The sequence below is a fragment of the Poeciliopsis prolifica genome, unplaced genomic scaffold (genome assembly GCF_027474105.1).
Source record: "Poeciliopsis prolifica strain line A6 unplaced genomic scaffold, Auburn_PproV2 SCAFFOLD034, whole genome shotgun sequence".
NCBI classification, from domain to species: Eukaryota; Metazoa; Chordata; class Actinopteri; order Cyprinodontiformes; family Poeciliidae; genus Poeciliopsis; species Poeciliopsis prolifica.
In genome coordinates, this window is record NW_026562409.1 from 5,054,837 (window position 1) to 5,077,802 (window position 22,966).

Sequence of the window (22,966 nt, forward strand, 5' to 3'; positions counted from 1 at the left end):
AGGACAGGATCCTACACTGATATTTGCATAACGTCAGCAGCGTTTTAAAGCTGTGCAGAGTGGAAACAGCAGAGGGCAGCACCACCACAAGCAAACTATGCAGACATCTCACTTGGATTCCTTTAGTATCATTCCAACTATTTAATTTCATAACTTGTAATAAAATAGTTGTAGCAGTAATTATAATTAATTTCCTTTGTCTATAGCGCATTTCTCCCTGAGCAGATTAAGAGTTTGAGACGGAAAACATTCCCGGTCTGGGACGAGGAATCTGCCAATCCAGAAATAGTCAGTCTGTGGGTTTAACAAAGCCGGTCATTAGAAGGCCGACCACAGAAAGACAGCGGCAGCCCGGCAGAGGGAAGCAAAATCCTGTCCCACAGCATGTTTTATCTCCACACTACATCCCACAATATGTGTGGGGAACAACAACAGGCAATCAGGGGCGAAAGGAAAGGAAACACCAGGAGATGCAATGCGATTTAATAGGTTAGATGTGTGCATTCACAACTTTCACCATAATATACGGAATCCATTTGTGTAAAGAAACAGACAAGAGAGTGAGATCCTTCTTATTCACGTGTATAAAATAAAATCTGGAAAAAGTTGAAGATGTCATATTTTGCTAAGCCCCAAAAATGAACAATACATTTTAAAAAAGTCTAAGATACAGTTTCCCACCAAACTGATTTACTTCAGGTAAGGACAAGTGAAAACTTTTAAACTTAAGTTATTTATTGCAGCGACATAATCACAACTAAATATTTTAGGAAAAAAAATCCAGTCTACGGTCATATAGAAGAATAAGGCGCCCCATACAGCCGACCCTTCGTATACCAGAGCATCACAAAGGCAGCATTGAAGGCAGGATATAAGTGGAAGTGAAAGAGTCACAAACACCATTCAGTGAAGATTCAAGATGGGCAGTTTGTCACAAAAGATATTTAGAACATTTACTCTAAGTTTCAGAATCTTGATTAAAAAAATCTCACAAAAGCATATTTTCCCTCAAGCACAGCCCTGTTTTTGTGCTCACTGTCTTTTAAACAACAAGAAATCTGTCACTGTCTGAAAAAGAAGCAAGATCCCCAACAGACCCAGATCATATCAGCGTCCAGATCGGAAAATGAAGGCTGAAGGAGAGAAGAGAAAATGTCTCATCTTTGGGGAGAAACTAGCCTAGTTTCAGTTTATGGCTATTAAACAAGTCCCGGCTTGCCGCTCTTGCTGCTCGGTTTCATTTAAATCAGGTGAAGCTGCAAGGCAAGAATGTAGTCACATGTTCAATGGATTCCTTCAAGATACCGACTCTCTGAGGCAGAGCGCAGCCTGGCACAAATATCTAAGATCACAACATTTAGTCAGTCGATCTGAATCTGTTCTGCACCTGTTTGACTCATGGCCTGATGCAAGGCTCGTTTCTGCTACCACAAATTAATTTGCGTTAAGAGTTAATGGCTTTTGTTTGTGCAAAGCAATAGAAACCAACCTGAAGGCTGCAGGGCGGCTTTACTCTCACTCTTTACCACAGAAAACACAAGCTTGGGCATGACAGCAGCCTAACCTCCAACGTGCATCCAGCTACAACCACACAAGATCAAGGAAATCCAGGCCGATCCAATTTGGCAAATAGCAGGAATTTACAAGATACAAAAAACTAATAATGCAAGCTATCAATTAATGAGTTAATCTAAAGTCAATTGATTTAATCAACTAAGTAATGATTAATTCATAAGCAGCAATTTTCTTAAAAACCTGAGTTTTTATCCTATCTCAAGAGGGCTCAATTTTTTATAATCTGCTGAATTAAAACATTTTTTTTATCAGGTGTGTTATATACTGACGGGACGGACAGAAAATTGTGGTTTAAGGTAAAACTTAATAAGTTTTTATATTTCAAAACAGAACGGCAAAAAGTGCATTTTGCATCCAAAACCAGAATCTGTTTGGGCCCGGTTTCTTTCCCCTTTTAGGAAACTCCCCCATGTTTAATTCTGTATCAAGTGGATCACCAGCAGTGCCCTCTGCTGGATGGAGGCCAAACTATAACTCTAAAGAAGGTCTAAGCAGACGTTACTCGTTAAACGGATGGAACTAATTTTGATCAACAATTTAATTGTTGACATCCGTCACCAAACAAAAACTTACTAACACCTACAGCATGGTAGCTTCTGAACAAACACTGGCTTATGTTTCTAAAAAGATAAAGGAGCAGAAATGAACTCACCTATGAATGGGATAGAGGCCAGGGAATCGTCATCTAAAGAAAGGGGAGCAAGGTTGCCATTTGCTTTCCGAGGGGCTACATCTTCAGTAGAGCCAGAGTGAACATTTGTGTCTTTGGGATCTGGAGAAAACAATGAGGGTTCTAGTTCGTCCATAGTTATGCCGTAGTGAGGGTGTCTGTTGGCGTTTCTCCGCCCAGTAGGGGGTTTTTGCCTCAACACCACTTCCTGTGTTTGCGCCGCTATCTCCGCCTGTCCCTCCACTGTCCCTCGTTCCCTCTCGTGGTTTGTCGGCCTGTGTGGCCTGTCCTGGGATTCTGGAGAGACCGAAACGAGGGGTATAGAGGCAGAGGCAATGAGAGGTGCTGACGATCCCTCTGTGGGACCGCTTTTGGGGACTGGGTTCCAGTTCAAATGGGGGCCAGAGTAAGACGGGTCCCTGAAAGACTGAGCTTGCTGCAGGATGCGGCCTGTCTTGCGGTAAAAAGACGGGCTGTAGCTGCGATATCCCACCTGCTGCTCGTCCATGGCCTGCCCCATAGGAAGCCGCCTGCTCTGGAGGACGGGCTGCTGAGGCTGGGAGTGGGTCTGGTTGTGGCTTTGGGTGATGTTTAGACTGCGACGGTCGAGGCACTGAAGGAGCTTGCGCCACAACTGTGTGGCACCTTGGTCTTGGGTAGGCATCAGTCCTGTGGGGTGGCTGTGAGGCTTGTTGGGGCCACGGGTGCCTCTCAGACCGAGGCGAAACCAGTCCAGCTGATGCTCGGTCCAACATCTCCAATGAGCGGCCATGGCGATCGTACTGGGCCAGCAGATTTTCAGAGCGTGTTCGGGTGTAGTCAGGGCGGCCCCTATCGTGTCCTGCCTCCCAATCTCCGGTGGACCAATAGGGCTCACCATGAGGTCCTTGCCCTGACTGCTGCAGTAGGAAGAGGGTGTCCTGCGAGGCGCTGTGTGGCCAGCCACCTGCCCTCTGCTGCTGCCTCCTGTGCTCGCTGAGCCGGTCTTGAGAGTAGCTGCGGGGGCGGGTTTGCATGCTGCGTCCTGTCCGCTCGGGTTGCTGGCTGTAGTACCAGTCGGAGAGAGCCTGCTGGCAGCGATCGCTGCGGCTGTGGCGGACAGGAGCCATAGGTGGACTGGTCCAGGTTGTGCTGGACTTGCGAGGCTGTGCTTGAGACCCGGCACTCTGGTGGTTGGGGTAGTGGACTTGCAGGGGGCTGGATAGAAGACCTCCAGAAGAGGAAGACGAAGAGTAAGAGCGCCTCCTGGTCTGACCCTGAGGTTGCTGGCTGGTCATACCGTACTGGATCTCCTCTGTGCGGTGCGCTGGACTGCTGTGACCCACTCCACCTGGCTCACCTGCCCGGCCCTCCTGCCAGCTGGCTGGGCTGGCCACACCAGATCTGTTATCTAAGGGCGACGAAGGGCTTGAAGACCCCGGCCAGCAACTCCAGTTATCCAGCTGGTTCTGGCCCATGGGGGAGGAAAGCGGGGCTCCAGGATGGGGGGCAGTCCTGGTGCGTGGGTAACAGAGGGGAGGCGGTGGCGGGAGGTTCTCAGCTCCCCCGGCGAAGGGTTCGTTCCCGGTCAAGTAAGCATCTTGTGAGTATGCCTGGAGGAGAAAAAAAACCATGAGTGAATGATGAAGTATTTCAGCTTGATGACTATAACCATTAGACTGAGTCATCAAGCAAAAATAAGATTCATTTTTGCAAAAGAATGCTCCAAATTTTAAATTTAAACACTTTATGCTTGAAGACAGTGGCTTGCTTCAACATATTCTTTATTTTGTGTAGAGGTTTTGTCATCTCTCAACACAAATTCATATCCACTAAAGAAATGTACCCAATCCCCAGAGGAAAAGGAAGAAAACACACCACACAGCAGTCTGCTGCACTGACTCGTACATACAGAGTTTTCTCTGAGTTCCAACGTGAGAAAACAAGCCTAAAAGGAAATTGTTTACTAATCTAAGCAGAAATGTTACATTTTTCCACTCCCCAAAAACTTAATCACATTGTTCTCTACAACATCATCCTATCATCCTAAAAATGATACAACAGTTTAGCAGAAATCAAAACACAAACCGCAGATGGTGGAAAAAAACACACCGACACTCCTTACAAGACACTCCTGCTGCTTAAAAGGTGTCCGTCGTAATTCACCAAGTCCTTATTAATAAAATCCTTTTAGCCTCTTTTCCTTGACGACTTCCTGTCTGATGATCGGCTTGTTTTCTCCTCACAGAAATCCGTCTAGATTCCCACTTTTCACCCTCTGGTTCTCGGACTTACTCCACCCTGTGGGAGCGCGGAAGGAGGCGCAGCTCCGGTGATGTCATGACAGGAATGCAGGAGATACACCAGCGAGAGGAGGAGTGTGAGGTCAGAGGAGTGGGTTTAAAATGTAAAAGAGAGGCAATTTTTTTTTTAAGTAAAGATCACACCGTTGGCAATATTCTCTGGGGAAGCATACGAAAGCGTTTCTGAGAGACATTGCTCAAATGTGGCTCGGTGTGTCGAAATGTTGCTCCAGGTCGGTGGGAGGGGCAACAGCCGATGCATGTCGGATCATGCAAACGAGAACGGAACAACCTGTGGAGCGACAAAAATGCGTTGCTGCATTTCATGGGCGTGTGTAAATGAGCGCAAGGAGCGGTTTTGTTCTAGACTTCGACAGTTGGGATACATGAAGATTTTAATGGACAATGTAATTGGAAAACAGAGCAGAGCCTTGTGAGTCACTCGCCGCATTCTTCAGCAGTGATCTGATGAACCGACTTCGAAGATGAGCGCACAAACAACTTTACAACACCGACCTAAAATAGGAAGCATGGAAGTATATTAAGCTTCTTTCTGGCTTTGTGGTTAGAAAATCTTACAACACCTTTCTCAGTTAGTGGCAACTCTGGAAAAGAAGCATAAAAGGTCTTCAAATTATTTTATCTATAAAGGAAGAAGAAAATTTATATAAAGAAAGGCATTAGGACAGTATTGTTATGGCCATTCTCTGTTAGCACTCTGAACAATATAAGCGCCATTTAGCCATAAAATGTCACGGTACTTCAACAAGTTGAAGTATTAAGGTAGATATTTGGTAGAGAAACCAAATATCAGTAGCACAGCATCACAGATTCTCCTCTGCTTTCACTTCAGAGTCTAAGGGTGTCACCACTCCTGATAGTCCAGCAGACTTGGTTTGATTGAGGCACAAAATTGCAACACTTGTTACATTTTCACACTACATTGGGTCAAACTAATTGAAAAACCTTTTCACCCCCTCGCCTGTGGTGGAGCTGCAGTAAGAACCATCGAAGGAAACGACACAAAAACCTCCAAAAAAAGAGAAAAGCGCAACTTCTTTTTTTTAGCAAAACATAAACAAAAATACAGCAGTGTCAGATTTTAGTGGTTGTCTTTGGTATAAGACCAGGAAAACTCTCATGTTTGTTTTGGTTGTATTTACCCAGAATGCACTGCACTATAGACCACTTATTGCTTTTGGAGCGATCTCTGGTCCATTTGGCATTCAAATATGCATTCGAACCACGCCAGAGTTCACTTCAACTGAACTAAGACAGCGGACCAGAGTTTTTGGCTCACACCTCTCCAAGCAAACTTTATAGGCAAACGAATTTGAGTTGGATTAAACTGGACTAAACAAGACTGGTGAAAATGCACCATTAGTCTCATATGAATAGAGAAATCCTAGTCGCATTCAGTAAACCCTGCATGCCTTGGAAACAGGAAATAACTAGAATGTTCCTTTGATTAATTGTATCCATTATGTAGGAACTGCTCAGGATGCCAATCACAATGAGAACAATCATTTTAAACACTGGATCTCTTCCCACACTAAAAATCCATATAAAGTAACTTGGAGTATGGTACAGCAAAAAAAACTTTCACAAATTTTAACCAGGAGTGGTGGTCCAAAATCATACTGACCAGCTGAAGCACATCTTCATCTTTTGGCATGATGGAAAGCTCCAACACACTCTCGCTGTAAACGACAAAAAGAGGAAAAATCAACATCCAAGGATGAAATATACTTTATATAGTTAAGACACAAGGTCTTCACAGGCAAAATCAGTGCCTGATCCCACATCTACTTTATTTCACGGGGATTCACAAGTTAAAATTTTGCTTATTTAGTGTCTCAGCTGCCTTCCTCAAGTTGCTTTGGGTAGATTTTAGTGTGAATAATAAACTCCGATTTCAAAATTTAGTCTTAAGTTAAACAAAATATAGTCTCTAACAAAACAATTTCTTAGATTAGTAATGCGTCGCATTTTTGCAGCGGTGGAACATCATATAAAATGCAGAAGTGACAAGAAGTGAGACATTTTTGTGATCTCAGGTGATCTTACCTGTTCTGGATGAGAGCGATCACCTGTGAGTAAGTCTTTCCAAGAACGCTCTCGCCGTTTACCTTCACCAAACGATCCCCTGCAGAAAAAGAAGACATGTCGTCTTGTCACAGCCAACAGGTTAGGCAACAAGGTCCTAGTCTGCAAAACTTCAGAGCAGGTGGGAAAGACAGGATAAACAGGCGACGCTGCGCAGGAACTAATTTTCCTGTGAGGTCGAGGGACGGATCAAAACAGGAAATGTGAAGGTGAAAAAAAAAGTTGTATTTTTGTGTTTATCTTCAACAGAAACAGAATCATGCAGGCAAAACATTCATCTGATTATCTTTATTGAGCCTTAGAGGACAGAGAGGTGTAAACACATATCTAACATTAACATGTTCCTCTATTTAAATGCCATTAAAAAAGCAAATCAATAAAACTAAATTCATCTGCAGTTTCATGAGCAGAAGCTAGAAAACAGTTCAGCAACTGGGAAAAATTGGCAAGGAGTTTGTGCAAACTGAAATGCATACAGTGTTTTTATTGTGTGTGTTGTGTTGTGTGTGTTTGCATAAGTTTGAGTAAGTAGCATGTGACTGGATACGTGCACAGATGGGACTGCTACTCTGCTGAGGCAATGAGAAAAACTTTAACAGCTCTGTCATTTTCATTGCATAAGTTCAAATAAATCTCGTTTTCATCTTGTGACAAGCTTTCGTCTCACTTCTTCACATTTCGGATGCAACGTCACAGTAAACTGTGCAAATGTCAACAAATTTCAAGAGTAAATCTGGAGGCTTGTTCCTTTTACCTGTGCACAAACCCGCCTTGTGGGCCGGACCCTTTTCTCTCACATTCTTCACAAATATGGTGTCCATCGGCTCCAGTCGCTCTTTCTGAAACCCTGCATCACAAACAAAACTCAAGATTAGGGGCTGCACTTGTTAAACAGTAAATGCTGAAATGTTTTCCTGGGAATTATATTCATTTAGGGAATCAGTTGAAAACATAATGTTTTCAACAGATGTGGGGAGCTTACAATTAGAAAAAAAAACTCCATATGGAAAGTTTCTGTGTTCTCATGAAGTATCCGTTTCCATCCATCTATGCAAATATAGCACACAAGATAAATCCAGCACAAGTCAGCTGACTCCAGCATGTTAGTACAGACTGAACAGTTTTCATTTCAGTTGGTGTAATTTAGTACATTTCCTTGTTTGTTTTTCACAAAATGACTTAACAGCTGGGGTGTGCTATAAAAATATTAATAATTCTGTTGGAAACCCAAAGAACTGGCTGCTTTACTTTTAAATCCTGACATGAAGATGAAATTGAAGAGGCACCATGATAAGGCAAAACCACTTCATTTCTAAAATAAATTGATATAGTTTCAAAATATATATTTATCTAAATAACATTAATAAAAATTATAAATTTCTTATTTAATTTGTTTAGAGTTTAAAATGAACATGTCACATTCTGATATGAAAAACGTTTCAAATGAAAAGGAGTCATTGGAAAAAATCTTAAAGTCAAAAGTAAAAGGATATTTGTTACAACTAAGCATTAATCAACCATATATATTTAAGCACAAAACAGACAATATGTATATTAAAAAATAACAAAACACACAATGACACTGGTACATTTTTAAACAAATAAATACACTTAGGATTTTTGACAAAAAATTATTTTAAATTATGTAAATAAATTTATAATTATACAAAAAAAACAGTAGTTTTTGTAACTTATATCTGCAGTCTAGAACCAGCAAGTGCAGGTGCAGTGTTGCATAAAATCCTGCAGGTGGCGCAGAGAAACAACAAACCAGAGGTCTGTAAGGAGACTGAAGGAGTCCCACCTCATTGCATCATCTCTGTTTGACTGTATTGCGTTTAACTGATGTCTGAATGACGGGGAAACAACTCACCCTTCCCGTTGCCGTTCTCCTCATCCTACAGATGACAGAAAGAGAAAACAAACGTCAAGAAAGAAAACTGGAAACTTGATCCTACCGACAGCTAAATTATATTTTACTAATGTTGGCTAACATTAGTAAGATCCTGTGAAGAGCTGATGCTGTTGCAGTCGTCATGAGAAGGAATTTTACCAAGTGGTGATTCAGGGCTTACATCGTGCAGGAAAACTACGCACCCCTATGCAACTGAAACAGTTCCTAACACATTCTACAAGTCATATCGTCAACATTGGTATTAATTAACATGAGTTTCCTGACAGTAGAAATTAAACCTCCTGGGAAGAACATGTTTACTTTTAATGAGCTCTTAAAGCCCGATCATATGCAGAAATCGACTTTCAGGTCTGACAGACTGGAGGCAAACGTGACATTATGCCCTGCAGCAAACAAACAGACAGAGTGGAGATCAGATAGGTAGATCAGATCACCTACATACACACACTTTACTGAGCTGAGTGGGCAGTTTGGAGTTCGAAACATGGTGGGCTGACTGCTGCCTGGCTTTACGCTACGCTGACTGGGCTCATTCCAGGCTCGGGAGACAATGCAGGGGGATTTAGAGACAGAGAAAGGACAGCAGTCGAACCCAGAATAGAACTGGGAGTCGGGGACATGCACCGATGGACCAGTCCCAATTTGACCTCATCCAAAACCAAAATGGAGACAGCAAGAGGTGGCTTGGAGTGCATATGGTGCACCTAAAGAGCTGCTGCTGGGCTGAAACCTTTACATACCGGTAGCCTACAAATGAGGGAACTGTTCCAATTAAATCATTTATTGCAGGTTTTACACAAAGGCTCGTCATTAAAAGACAAAGGGACATTGTTCTCTGGATTTTGTTTGACAAGTTTTATGTGTAAGATCTCGACAGGTGAAGAGGGAAGTCTGGATTTGCAGCCCGATCTTGGACAAACTGAAGAGAATGAATGGATGTAAGAAATGCTCAGAGTAGTTTCAGGTTATAGGGATATATTCTGATCTAAAAAAAACATTTCAAGCATTTTTAATTAATGGTGAATTAAATATGTGTTTGTGCTTTAATTGCAAACAAGAATGCTAGTTTTATCACAATTTAAACAACAAAAACTTGAGCTCTTATATATCTTCAAGGCCTGTTCTGCATTTGGTGTAAAATATACTCAAAAGATTCTCATTTATAAGAACAAACTTGCTTCTATTGATTACATTTTTGATAAGATATTAGCGTGAAGGTATCTAGACTGCTGCATTCACATGTATAGGAGATTATTTTTTATGTGAAGAGTATAAATATGTTCTAAAGCTGTATTTTTTGTGCCTTTATTTTGATGTAGATCAAAATTGTAGCTTAAAATACCAGAAGTTTCACTTTTCCAATGCATCTTGAGCCTTGAGAACTTACAGGACTAGAAAGACATTTAACCCCAACTGAGTAACACTCACCCTGAACCTAATTGAACTTTATGTGGGTAATTTGGGATAGGGCCAAACAGGTTTTCCAGATAAGAATAAGGGGGTCTCTGTGAGTCTGATTGCCCCAAAACAACATGTGACCTTGGTGTCCATTGAAGCAGGGGACATGAGGACAGAACCAGGGCCAAAGGCCAGCAGTGGGCCTATTGTCTCGGGCCAACCTGGTACGTCCTGACAGACAGCGATTGGTACCATGCTCCAACAACAGAACCCATTGAGTCAGGGCTCCTGTTTTCTGCAGCTGGTGGATGGTGGGGTGGAGGAAAAATAATAGACGTCTTGTTTCAGCTGGCTCACCCCACCCCAGCCTCCACATCCCTCAATTTCACATCTGGAGACATTTGTGCCAGCACCTCAAAGAGCCAAATAACCACTTTGCTCACACAAAGGCTCACCCCCAGCCCAGAAAAAAATCAGGAAAAGCTTCACAGAGAATGAAAAAACAGAAATAAACAGGAGTAAAATCTGCAGGGATCTTCCATATTGTAAGAAGGATGAAAATCTGAGTAGCTTTATTGCCCTTTAAAGCCCATCAGCTGCTGGAATTTGCCAAATTAGTTCTTCCAGTGTTTGTTTTATTCGACTACAACTGGATCAGCTTTAAATCTCAAACGCTACGGTCTTAAATAATGAGACCAATTGAGCAACAGGTCTCACCCTGAGGTTGGTGTGCAGAGCAGACTCTGGAGGGTAAACGATGAAGTGGCGTAACGTGAAACCAAAACCCTGGGAGTTCTTATGGAGGACCAGCGTCCGGGGGCCCTTCCAGCCCACGCCGACCCCCTCCCTTTCCGGCCGGGACGCCATCGGCGGCCGAGGGTTGTCACCTGCTGAGGAGTGACCATCCCTCCGCCCCTTAGCCTGTAAACACAAAAACAGTAACAAGTCAATCAAAACAAGAAAAAAAAAAACTATATGGTGCTATTTATTAGCATAGATAGCATAATACATAGAGCAAAATGCCTTTTGTTTAACTTTATTAATTAATCTGAAGCTTATTGAGAACTTACAAAATTAGTAAGACGTTAGAATTTGCCTAATTACATTAATTGTTAGGTTTAGAACATCATTTTCAGTCTAAAGTTTGAAGTATGATTTTTTTTAAAAGTGCAAAAATAGACACGAACTTTTAAAATTTAAAAAGCAAACTTAATTTGAGGCAATAGTAAACATTGCATTTTAGATAACACTTCACTTTCAGTGAAATTTGAAGTATGAAATAGATTTTTTCTATCATATTTCTAATCTATCTTTTACTTTTTTTTTTTTTACTATTGATCAGCAAGAATTGTCCTATGTCTTATCACGTGAATAAACTTAATGAGGTGTGATTTTAATGTGTTAAATTTTCAAAATCAGTGAAATATTAAGGTTTTGTGCAAATTTTTAACAGAAACGTTGCCATAGTCCTTGATTTGTCCAAAGAAAAAACTACAATAATTAAAGCACGAATGTCAAATCAAGCACAGGAAAGAGCACAGAAATCCTCCATACATTTGTTTCCATTATTAGCACAAGCATTCCAGTTTTCCAGATGCAACACATGTTCTGGTTTCTCTAGGAAGAACAAGGTGACTCTGCACCCTGTGACATTAATCCTCAGCTGCTGGATTTTACATTAGCAACTTCCTCATGAGCTCCTGAATGCATTTCATGTTCCGCTCAATCCTGCATGCCAACCAACCTGAGAACAATAGGCCATAAACATAATTTAGAAAGAGCGCTGCAATCAGGAAGCCCTCCAGGCTGCACAGAACCAGGTCAGGAATCCGGGATTTCTTTTTAGATCGTTCTGACATTGGACTGAGGACAACAGGTCCAAACTTTTTCAGGTTTGCTGGAAGATTTCCACCCACTTTCCAAATATTTCATTCCTCCTGCTGAGTAAATAAGCAGAGTGAGCTCAGCTCACAGCCACATGTGAGAAGTCTCACCCTCATGCTGCCCTGAAGACCCACATCTGTCAGTCAAACACAAGGAGGGGATGTGTATACCCGAGGTCAAAGGTCAGATATGCTGTGTGAAATACCAGAAAGGTGTTATCTGACTGCTATCACTTAAATTTCCAGTGTATTACTACATAATACTACACTGGAGCAATAAATGTGTCGACTCCCAACGACAAGAGTCTAACTTCAATTTTATTTTTTCTTTCTTTCTGGTTCTTTAAAAGATTGCAAACCTCAAAACAACAAAAAGTTTTCAATAATGGACACAATGCAAAGACTAGTCACACTAGAGACTACGGCTGCAACAGAAGACTAGTTAGTAGCAATCCTAATTGATTATTTCATCCATTAATCAACTAATTGGATTTTTAAAAAAATACACCACATTCTACAGATTTTTAATCTGACCACTTCACCATTCTTATAGAACATTAGAAATTCATTAAAAGATGCAAAAAAAAAAAACCCAACAAATAATTAAATTCCTTTTTTAAATCAGAAAAACATTTAGTTGCTTAAAATGCAATGAAATAGTGAATTTGAACCAGGTATTACTAAAACGATGATACTTAAAGTTTTAGCTGAACATATTTATGGACAAAGTTGGGGGTTTTATACCATAAGTGTAAAATGTGTATATATTTTGTACAGATTTGGCCTAATTAAGGGTCTGAATATGCTTTTGTCAGCAAATGGAAATTTTTGGACTCTGCACACTCTAGTTAACCATTAATTGATTACTACATTAGTTGATTAATAATTTCAGCCTAACTGGAGATTCTTAGGAAAACTGACTAATGTTAGTTCATTCTTTCAATACTAACAGCTCTGAGAATGTTCATGAAGCCTAAAGAAGTGGCTAACAGTCTGACAGTCTCCAGTTCATCATAGGGTCATGACAGACCAATACGTGTGGATACAATCACACCGAAAGCCGATGCAAAATGAGAAATTGCAGGTGAGAAAATACCTGGACAGAAATAACACCGCATACAAGGAGAACATCAAAACTTTATCCGTTATTCAGTTTTGCAGCTGTGACCTTTCTGTTCTTCATATAGTACAAATTAAGCACTTTTTCTTAGTCATTTCTCCATTTTAATAACAAAACTGTAACTCATCTATGTTCCTCTAAAATACCTGCTACTATTACAGTTAACGTATATCATCTCTCTGCGAACAGTTTATTTTCTTTCATCCAAGTAATTTAAAGACACCGGCTCTCAACAACTTCAAACATCTGAAATCATAAGATCAAAAGAACAAGACGGATATTTGAAGCTTTTTTAATCCCACTAAGCTACAAATCAGCAGCGAGTAAGTAGCACCTGGTTTCACAGACATCTGTGATTACTGATGTGCCTTGATATGGAAAGGTATGTTCTTTGCTCCATGGAGCCAATTTAAGACACATTCGGTGCTTATACGAGGGATCTGCAGCTCCTCCTCCTCCACTTCACAGTTACTTGCTCGTGAGCTTTGGCTCATTGTCCGGCTGCATAATCCAATTGTGTTTGAGCATAAATATAGCCAGACATTCAGGATTTTCTACCAGAGAGAAGAATTTGTGGTTATATCAGATACAGAAAGTCCTCCACCATCAGGTTTTCTTTTTCTGAAACCCTCCACAAAGTTCTGTGTTTGTCTCGTCAGTTCAGAAAACATTTTATCAAAAATCTTGGGTTCTATCAGGGTGTTTTTTTTTATCTGATTATCAGTTTGAACGCTCAATTTTTTTTACTAATGGATTATTCAATTGGTTATTGTGACAATCGTATAAGAAATGGCACATTCTGCTGATTTTTCATTTAATCACGTAAAACTTTTTATACAGTATACATTGAAAGATGCAAATGAGCAAATAATTCATTTTATTTAAATAAATTCTATATTCAGGCTATAATAAAAAAAAATTATAGCCTGAAATGCAATAACATAGCATTCGTTTATTGTACACTTGATTAAGCATTTAAAATTATCGACTTGACTTAACATAAATACGATGCAAGGCTGGCCTGTTGATTATTTCTGGATTAATCGATCAATAATTGGACAGTAATAATTGGATTCTCATAAGAGAAATGTTGCAAAATGAACCAGGTGAAGCTAAAACTTTGCCAGTTGAGGAGTTCTGGGTAGAACATATTTACAGACATGTTAAATGCAAATTGTGTGTAATGTTTTTTACAGTTTTGGATTAATTTCTGGCTTCTGGTTTATCACCGGTAATTTATAAATTAATAAGAGAAAACTGCATTTTCCCAGCGATACAGGTCTTAAATAAAATAATTACTTGAAAACATATTTTTGTGTTTACTCATGTTATAACAATTTGTTTTTTGATAAGAAAATGTAACTATTTTCAAGGATGGATTCTTAGTGTTATGATTACATTTTTATTATCTCCAGAATTTGCGTTTTCTCCCTTTTTTAAAATGCTTGTCTGAAAAGACTTTTTTTTTATTTTTACAAAATTGACATTAAAATCAATAAGATACTTTATTCATGCAACTAATGAATAATGCATAAATACTTAACTATTAAGTATTTATGTTTAAAATAAGCGAATGTTAAATAAACTCTGATGTTGACACATTCATCTAATTTATCTAATTTATTCAAATAACCAATTTTCAGAAGCTAAACATTAATGCCTCTATTTTGTTTGGAATGTGAGAATTTTTTCTCATTTTTTATTATTAGAAAGACAAAGACCCTTGCAGCCACTTTCTACTTCCTATAAATGCTAAAACCATTAGCTAAAACACACACATGTGGCAGGTTTGTGTGTGGCCACACAACAACAGGAAGTGCCTGGCTTGAGACAGGAAATGGAACAACCAAGAGCTCCTATAAATATATTCCTCATCGTCGAGGTACTTCCCATTCCTTCACTCCTCTTTCTTCCTCTTTCCTTCCTCTCCTTCTCGCCCAACCTCCTCTTCCTCCCGCTCAACATGTGAGTTCATGCAGTGGAAATCTTTCACCGCACAATTTCTTTTCCTTCTACTTTTACGTTCCACTGAGGAAAGAGATAAATACAGGAAAAGATTTGTTTGCAGATTTGTGTTGGGGAACACATAAATGTCTGCATATTTCCGAATTCGACTTCCATAAATCTGGAATATTTCAAGCAAGCCTGGCAGTCTAAACAATGGAACGTGAGGCCTGCCATTTTCTCTTAGAGGAATGCAGAGAGACGTGGACAAGTGTGAGTGGAAAGAGTGATTGAATCAAAGCGATAAAAGAGAAAATGAAAGAGCAGAAGAGGAAGAAAAGAGGAAGAATCGAACTGAATTCCTCAGAAGGAGCGGTTTCTGGTTTGGACGAGTCAAAACACACGCCAACATGTCACAGGGGGAGAGTGAATGAGACAGATGAGGAAGAGGAAGAGGAGGAGTATCGTGCTGCAGCAGAGGGACAGGCTCCAGCACGCCAGTTTCGACCACATGGCCCCTCCCGGCGCTGGGAATACCATAACCCTGTGATTACCCAAAACACACGGGGTCTGAGCGGGTCTGGACCGAATCCCACTCGGATGCTCTGGACCGTGTGGGCTGCGTGTTCCTTTTCGGATAATCGAGTCTGCAGCTGACCTTTCCGCCCGCCCTCCTCCCTCAGGCCGGATAAACACCTCTCCTGTCACCTCTCACCTTCTGGTTTAAGAAAACTCACTCAGACGTGCCGACGCGGTCCGGCTACTCCAGGAAAGGACATTGTGTTTAACGAAGAATGTTCATGGAGGTTTTTTTTTTTTTTTAAGTTTTTTCAATCTTTTATCTTGGCTTCCCAAACAGGCTTAAGGGAAAAGCTGAGAAAGAAATGTAACATTTTCTTCTCTCTGAGCTTAAATATAACTCAGAGAGAAGAAAATCTTGTAGTTTCTTCTCAGAGATGAAACTCTAAGAATTTGACATCTCTAAGATTACCTGGCATCTTTACCTGAGGATTACCAGGCATCTTACCTAAAGATGCTATATTAGTCTTCCTTGAACAAGTTAGCATAGGTTTTGGGTTATACAAAACTCGTTCATTAAATATTTTGCACAAAATTATTCTTACACGTTGACATTTGGGCCTCTTAAACCTAAATTAGCTGCTGCTGGCTACGCCTCCCCAACTCAACGTTTATGCTTGCAGGTGAAAATGGCTGCAAACAGATGTGCAATTACGCAACTGTATGTCTTTGAAAAGCAGAAATGGAGCCTCCTGCGTAACCAATAAGAATGCAGCAAAAGGTTTCTGGATGGTAAGTCAACAACAAAATACCAGCCTTTTTCCTGCAGTAACACCAGCTTACCAAAGGTGCTAGAGATTAGCTTGGGTTGCTAGATAACAGGCTAAGCTTTGCTGGGGTTGCTAGCTGAGGGGCAGTGCCTGCTGATGAGTTTTTTTTTTTTTTTTTTTTAAGTGCTTCTATTAATCCGGAAGCACCTAATTTTCCAGACACCTAAAACATGAACTTTTTGTCAAAAACCACATTGGTATGTTTTTTTTTTTTATGAGTGCTACATAAAAAAAGTTTCCCATTCATACCAATTACTACATTGGAATGTTTCCTGGTACACATCTCTGTGGAATTCCATTTACACGTGATGATTTTGTCACAAAAACACACTACAATGGAAAACAACCGAACATGCAGAGTAACCTGAATTGCCACACGAGTGTAGTTTTGTTGGTACACACAACAGCGGCCAGAAAATGCCCTGCAGTTGTTTCTGCTCCTGACGTCAATTACAAAGCCTGAAATTATAGATTATGACCTAAAAATACAATAAAGAAAGCAGAAATTGTTTCATTTCCACCAAATTGGGACAGATTCTAAACTTTAAAATTGCTGAAAGTGATAAGAATGATCTATAATCTTCCTAAACTCCAGAGACAAAGGGATTTTATATGCGTAAGAGGCTTTACTGGTACATGATCGTATCAAAAAGCTGAATTTACAGTCATCAGGAGCTGCAGGCAGCAGCCATCCTCCTGAAAACCCGAACAGAACAGAACAATAATGCTCTTTTAAACAGCTGAGAGCTGCAACCTGTTTGAAAAGTAGAGCTTTAACAGGCCGCTGTATCTGCTGATGAGCCGTTAATCCGGACGGCGCGGGCAGAGCAGAGGAGAAAAACGCAGATGGCAGCGTCACGACTTACCGGCCACACAGAGGGAGAACTCCTCCATCTCGGCACATCCAAACGCATCCTACATCCCGACAAGGTGATCCATGACCGGACCAGAAGCAGCGGAGGATTCAAAATATCCTTCCCAACGCACCTGTGTGTCAATATGTGTGTTCAAAAACTAGTTTAACGCAGCTCACTGTCCAACCAGGCTGGCAGGTGATGACGCAACATCAGTTAAACAGGGTTTTCTACTCTGTGGGTAAACATGCAGCTTTGCTGTTGTTCAATTGCTACATGCCAGCCTTGGCTATTTTGATTCAAACCTTAAAGTATAAGTGTTTCCAAGAAGAGTTGCAGATTTACAATAGTTTGGTTGGACAGTGGGCAGAGGCACACAGGGTGCATGACGCAGGTTTAAATGCAGCCTGGGGACTTTTTCCTCTGGTCAAGAGGAAAGAAAAACAAAAAAAAAAACAACTGCAAAAACTTGGTTTGGTTTTGTTTTAAGTCAAACATCTTCATTCAAAAAATAAATAAATAAATGTTTGGAATAAAATCCAGAAATCAGACAAGTTTTTTTGCTTAATTTCTGCATAAAAAAAAAAAGATAAATTTTTTGGAAAAGGAGGGAAAATAGAGGAAGTTTTGTCAAGATGAATAAGGAAGACCAATACTAATCTACCGGCTAACATTTTCAGTGCAATTTGGGTCAAAATAATGAAGTGAGTTCTGATTCTCCAAGCAAAAGCAAAAAACTCTGATATAAGTACAAGAAAAGCACAGAAAGTTTGACGGAAAATCTCAAGAAAACCTACAAAATTTATTTGATTGGTATTAAAACTGTATGGCTTTCTGCCCAGAGCTGCACACCATAATGGGCGCCACAAACACTTCAGTGTAAGCACAAAATGTGTCTTAAATGGCAAATGACTCGGCTATTAGATCGTTAAATTAAAGGGCAATTTTTTCATCTTTTCAAGCAATCATGCTGATATTCTCTCCGTTTGACCTTAAAGAAGAACTGAAACTATTCCTGACAAAACCGCCGCTCACTGAAAATATAAAGAAATGAAAGATTAGTTGAGACTTTTTCCAGCCCATTGTAAAAAAAAAAGAAAAAAAAAAGACCACAATCCATCTCCAACATGAGCCTAAGGCTTTTTTTAGCCTTGCATGAAATGACCTGACTCCATTCTATAAAACTTAATTCCAGATCAGGTTTATTATAATTAAACTTGTGGGTTGTTTTCTTTCCACAATTTTACTTCTGTTTTTATTACACTAACCTCAAACCAAGCAGTTCGAGTATTTTTCTGCCGCTCACACATCATAGGCATCTTAGCGATATTATCAACACGAAATTCCAGACTTACGCAGAATCTGTTAACTTTAACGGCATCTGCAGCAGACGGAGCCAGAAATTGTGTTTCTTTTTGACCTTAAGAGAAAATGAAACACATTTCTTGTTTATCCGGGAGAACAAACATCGTATACAGTGAGTGTTTGTCTCCTGCCCCCACGCTCGCATTCCTGATTGTGGCATTGCTTTACAGTCAAGAATGAGGGGGATGGTAGCAGAAAAAAAAAAATAGGTGGAGAAGAGGAAGTAATATTCCACATAAAAAATAAAATGACAATGAGTTAAAATAGTGATTTAAACACCCTAAATTTTTGGAATATATTGGCACAGCTTGCTCCTTTTATGACAAAAGGTAACCAAAAGTGGCACTTAAGCTCTCCCTTCATCATTCTCTAGATGCTAATTAGAAGAAGGTCAACAAGAATCACACACATAAACTCTAGATGATAGGAAGACTGATTACTACCTATCTTCAAAACTGATTTACATCTTGGAAATCCACCCTCAAACATAATTCAAAAAAATCAAGAATAAAAAACATTAAAAGAAGGAGAAATGTGCACGTCTTTTGCTGCAAATATTTAAGCGGTGAAGAGTTTTAAGCCTGGAAGCAGCGAGGTATGACGTCGCTCTGCCAGGTAACGCTGAGAGGTTAAGCAACCTGTCAACAGCTGAGCGCTTAAATGACTCCAAACAATGAAGTTACAGCAACGCTGCTGACATGCACAACTGACAAACCGCATGCAGCGGTTTCCAAAGAATACTCAGAGTTTGCAAAGCTTATTCTGAGGATAAAAAAACAACAACCAGGATCTTTATTGGTTCTGGTTATAAGCAACCGGATGCTTATTTTAACGCTAAAACAAACAACTTGAGGGCTAATATGAAGGAAAATTTTATGTTAGTTATCCGGTGGATTTGAAAAAAAAGGTCTGGTGACGCTTCAGGACTTTAGGACCTTGGAAAAGTTAGCGAGGGAGATGGAGAGCCTCTGTCTTTACCATCAAACATAGAGACAAAAACATCAAATATTACCAAATATTTTCTATCTAGTTTCAAGTTAACATACCTCAGCACACTTGAAATAAGACAAAACCAACTTAAAAGATGAAAGAGCTTGACAACATGATTCCTCAATATTGATGAAAGAGAGACTGGTTCCGCTTTCACTGATAACTTGCGAAAAATAATCTCCCAGTGAACCCAGTACTTATTTTTTATAAATATCAAGGTATTACCAGCTTAAAACAAGCTCTTTCATCTTACTGAAAAGTTACTTGTAAGTTACTTTTGTATAATTTCTCTTGTAAACAGAAATTAGACAAAAATACTTGTTAAGAGTTGGTGTTTTTGCAACAATCTACATAATGATTTTTCACCCCATGTTAAGTCCAGGAGAGAAAATGATCTGTTTGTTTTTATGGAACAGCATTCATCCAGAAAATAAGTCTGAGTTTTCTCAGCAGATTAAAGACAAAATTTTAAAATTAAAGTCAGAATTTTAACATTGAAGTCAGATTTGTGGGCCTAATGTTCTTCTGCGGTTTTTGCATCCTTTTCAGTATACAATGAGAATGACAGTAAAAGTAGCTGAATTAGTAAAAATGTGTTTATAGAAAGTAGTAAAAAAAGCTGCAATAGGTTGTGTAAATATCTCTCTGCTTTTGTATTGCTGAAGGTAAATTGAAAGCTTTTATGTGAAAGCTATACATTTATCTACAACTATTCTTGTAACCCAGTAAGAACAGTTGTAGATCTATTGGAGCTATGATTTTATTTATTAGTAAATAAATAAATATGGAACAGAAACCCAAACACCAGCCTCAGTCTCTGGCTGACCTCTCCTCACCCTGGGCTGATGTGAGCTTTGGCCGGGCGAAGCCGGTTCAGCGCGCGGCGTTGGACTCGTCGCTCCGTGGAGAACGGCCACCCAAATGCAGCGCGGCTCCGGCGAGCTGCAGTCCACCCCCACCGGGTTCTGGAAGCTCCAGTCCGACCCGGCTGGCGCGGAGCACGGGAGCATAGCGGCAGGCATCTGTGTACCGAGTTCAGTCAGACCCACATCGCTCACCACCACCATGGACCGCTGGGCTATCAGCACCGAGTCGAGGACAGAGTCCAGACGCAGAAACGGATATCGGGTGAAAGTTTCCTCTTCCAGTCATTCAGTCAAACAGTCTGGACTCCAATGCATTGCCTCAGGAAGTTTAATCCCACATTTTCCACACCAGATCTGTTGGATCATCAGAAGGCAGAGGTTCTGGGCAGCAGATGGAGGAATGAATGTGTGTGTGTGTGTGTGTGTGTGTGGCATCAGAGGTAGGTCTAGTTTCAGAGAATAACTGGCGGCGTCCCGCTCACGTCAGTGTCCGGTGATGTTCTGCAAACTGCTGTCTCAGAGGGCTGGACCCTGCATCTGTCCTCCCTCCCACTGCCTTCTCGCTCTCTCTCTGCCAACCTCCCTCTGAATCTCCCCTTCCAAATAAATCACTTCATCTTACCCTCATGTCAATCCCAATCTCCTGTTTACTTGCTGTAACAAGAATCAGCCATCCAACCCTTTTTCGCTCCTCTTTTGCTTTCTGTTACTTCTTTCCTTGAAAGTATCCAAACCGGTCTGACAAACAACGGGCAAACTTTCCAAAAAAGCATCAGACATTTGGAATGAAGACTGAAATGGAAAAAAGATTATAACTCCGTGGTGGATCCATGCTGGTGCTGCGTTGTGTGCGCAGTGACAAAACTGTGATCCCGACGCTAAATTTCACAAAAGCCGGCACTGCCTCCTCCGCCTCCTCTCCCCTCAGAGGAGAGGCAGACAGGGGGAAAAAAGAGAAAGAAACCAATTTCCAGCACAAAGAGAAAAGAAAACATTTGCCCCTGCGTTTGTCTTCTTTAGGTTAAGAGCGGAAAATAAAGAGCAGGGAGGATAGAACCGAACATGGATAAAGAGGGAGCAACAAAAGCTGCTGAGAATAAAGCAACTGCATGTCAACGTGACCCACTCGCTCACATTCCTGTTTTAAAAATACTGGCACCTCAACCTGAAACCAGATGTTTACGTCCACCAATAAAAACGCAGAGAATATAGCAAGTTTACTCAAATTATTTCGATTATCCAACTGCCACAATGAGAAAAATATTGCTAATTACTTTCTTCAAAGTCAAATGTTTGCATAAGAATATGTTGTAAAACAGTTTGCATGGCAAAAAACTAAATCTTGCCAAGTAATTTTGGACTAGTTTCTAGTGAAAATATCATATCACACTTGAAATGTGACAAAAAATAACTTAAAAGTAACTTTTCAGCAAGATATAGGAATTTGTTTTAAGTCAATAATTCCTAAAATATTGGTGAAAAAGTCATACTTCCATTATTAAATTATTTCACTTGAAACATGAAAAAAAGTCTGGTCATATGTGACATTTGGAATGAAAACTGAAACCACTGAAAATGCTCAACAATTTAACAAATTGTAGAACAAATTCTTGTACAATTTTAGCAATTCTATGGGACTGAATGAAAAGAAAAACGTGAGAAAAACATTGATATGTACTTTTCTATACTGGTCATTGCTGCACTAAATCCGTCAGGAAAAACACAAACATGGAGTTCTCAGCAAACTGCCAGGATTTCTCACCAGGTGCGAGAGCGCCCCACAGGTGCCCAGGTTGCTGCAGACACCCCCGCCTCCTGGCGCTTGTCACCTCCGCTAGCAGTGGGCTAGCAGTGGGGTTAGACAGGTTTCACCTGCCACACAGCGGCACAAGCACCGACTTGCCTACTGAGGTCCATCATCCACACTGACTGTACCCTATAGGTATGCTGCACGGCGTCAAAAAGGGAAAACACAGCAGGTTCAAACGGCTTGCGCTCCGTGATGGGGTGAAAAGTTAAAGAGCGTTAATCTGATCGCTGAGGGATAACAGGAATCCAAACATTGGTTTACAGCTTACTGTTAGGAGTTTGTTGTTATTTAAACTCAGTGTTAAAGCCTGCCAAACAGAGATGGCCATCCCTGACACTGGACAATATTAAGACTAATTTTATACCAAGATGGACTCTTGGATGACTTCTGAATAATTTGTCACAAAAGATTTTATTTCCAGAGCAGTTTCACATGAAATCCCAATAAAACCTTGTTTAAACATGGGGAAATGTTTTTTTCTATACTGATGCTCATGAGATTGACATGTAAAATATTACATTGCTACATATGTTTCCAACAGCAGACTGACATTTATTTTGCTTTCATACAATATTATATGAGGCTAATAAAAATGTTTTTTAACAGTAGAACATACCTGTGTACAGGAAAAGCAGAAGTTTGATGGGGATTTCTGAAACTATTTGAAACGGAAGCTAACGTGTCTGCATAAATCAAAACAAGTCAAACTATGGGGTACCCCAAGGTTCCTAGTTGGGCCCACTGGATCATTCAATCATTTCATTATACCTTCTTCTACTAATATGCAAATGTAATACAGCTGCATAAGATTTTTTTCAAGAATTTGGTGTTTCTTTTAA

At 40.3% G+C, this 22,966-nt stretch overlaps 1 protein-coding gene across 1 annotated transcript in view; it reads right to left on the reverse strand.

The window, feature by feature from the left end:
- arhgap23a (Rho GTPase activating protein 23a) overlaps positions 1 to 21,187 on the reverse strand; it is a 39,000-nt gene extending 17,813 nt beyond the window's left edge. Inside the window, 8 exon segments of the mRNA XM_055052220.1 lie at positions 2,228 to 2,808; positions 2,810 to 3,837; positions 6,173 to 6,227; positions 6,595 to 6,673; positions 7,388 to 7,480; positions 8,507 to 8,531; positions 10,664 to 10,867; positions 20,288 to 21,187. Coding sequence (XP_054908195.1) covers positions 2,228 to 2,808; positions 2,810 to 3,837; positions 6,173 to 6,227; positions 6,595 to 6,673; positions 7,388 to 7,480; positions 8,507 to 8,531; positions 10,664 to 10,867; positions 20,288 to 20,518 — 2,296 coding nt within the window. The 5' untranslated portion in view covers positions 20,519 to 21,187.
- Positions 21,188 to 22,966: the final 1,779 nt, after the last annotated feature.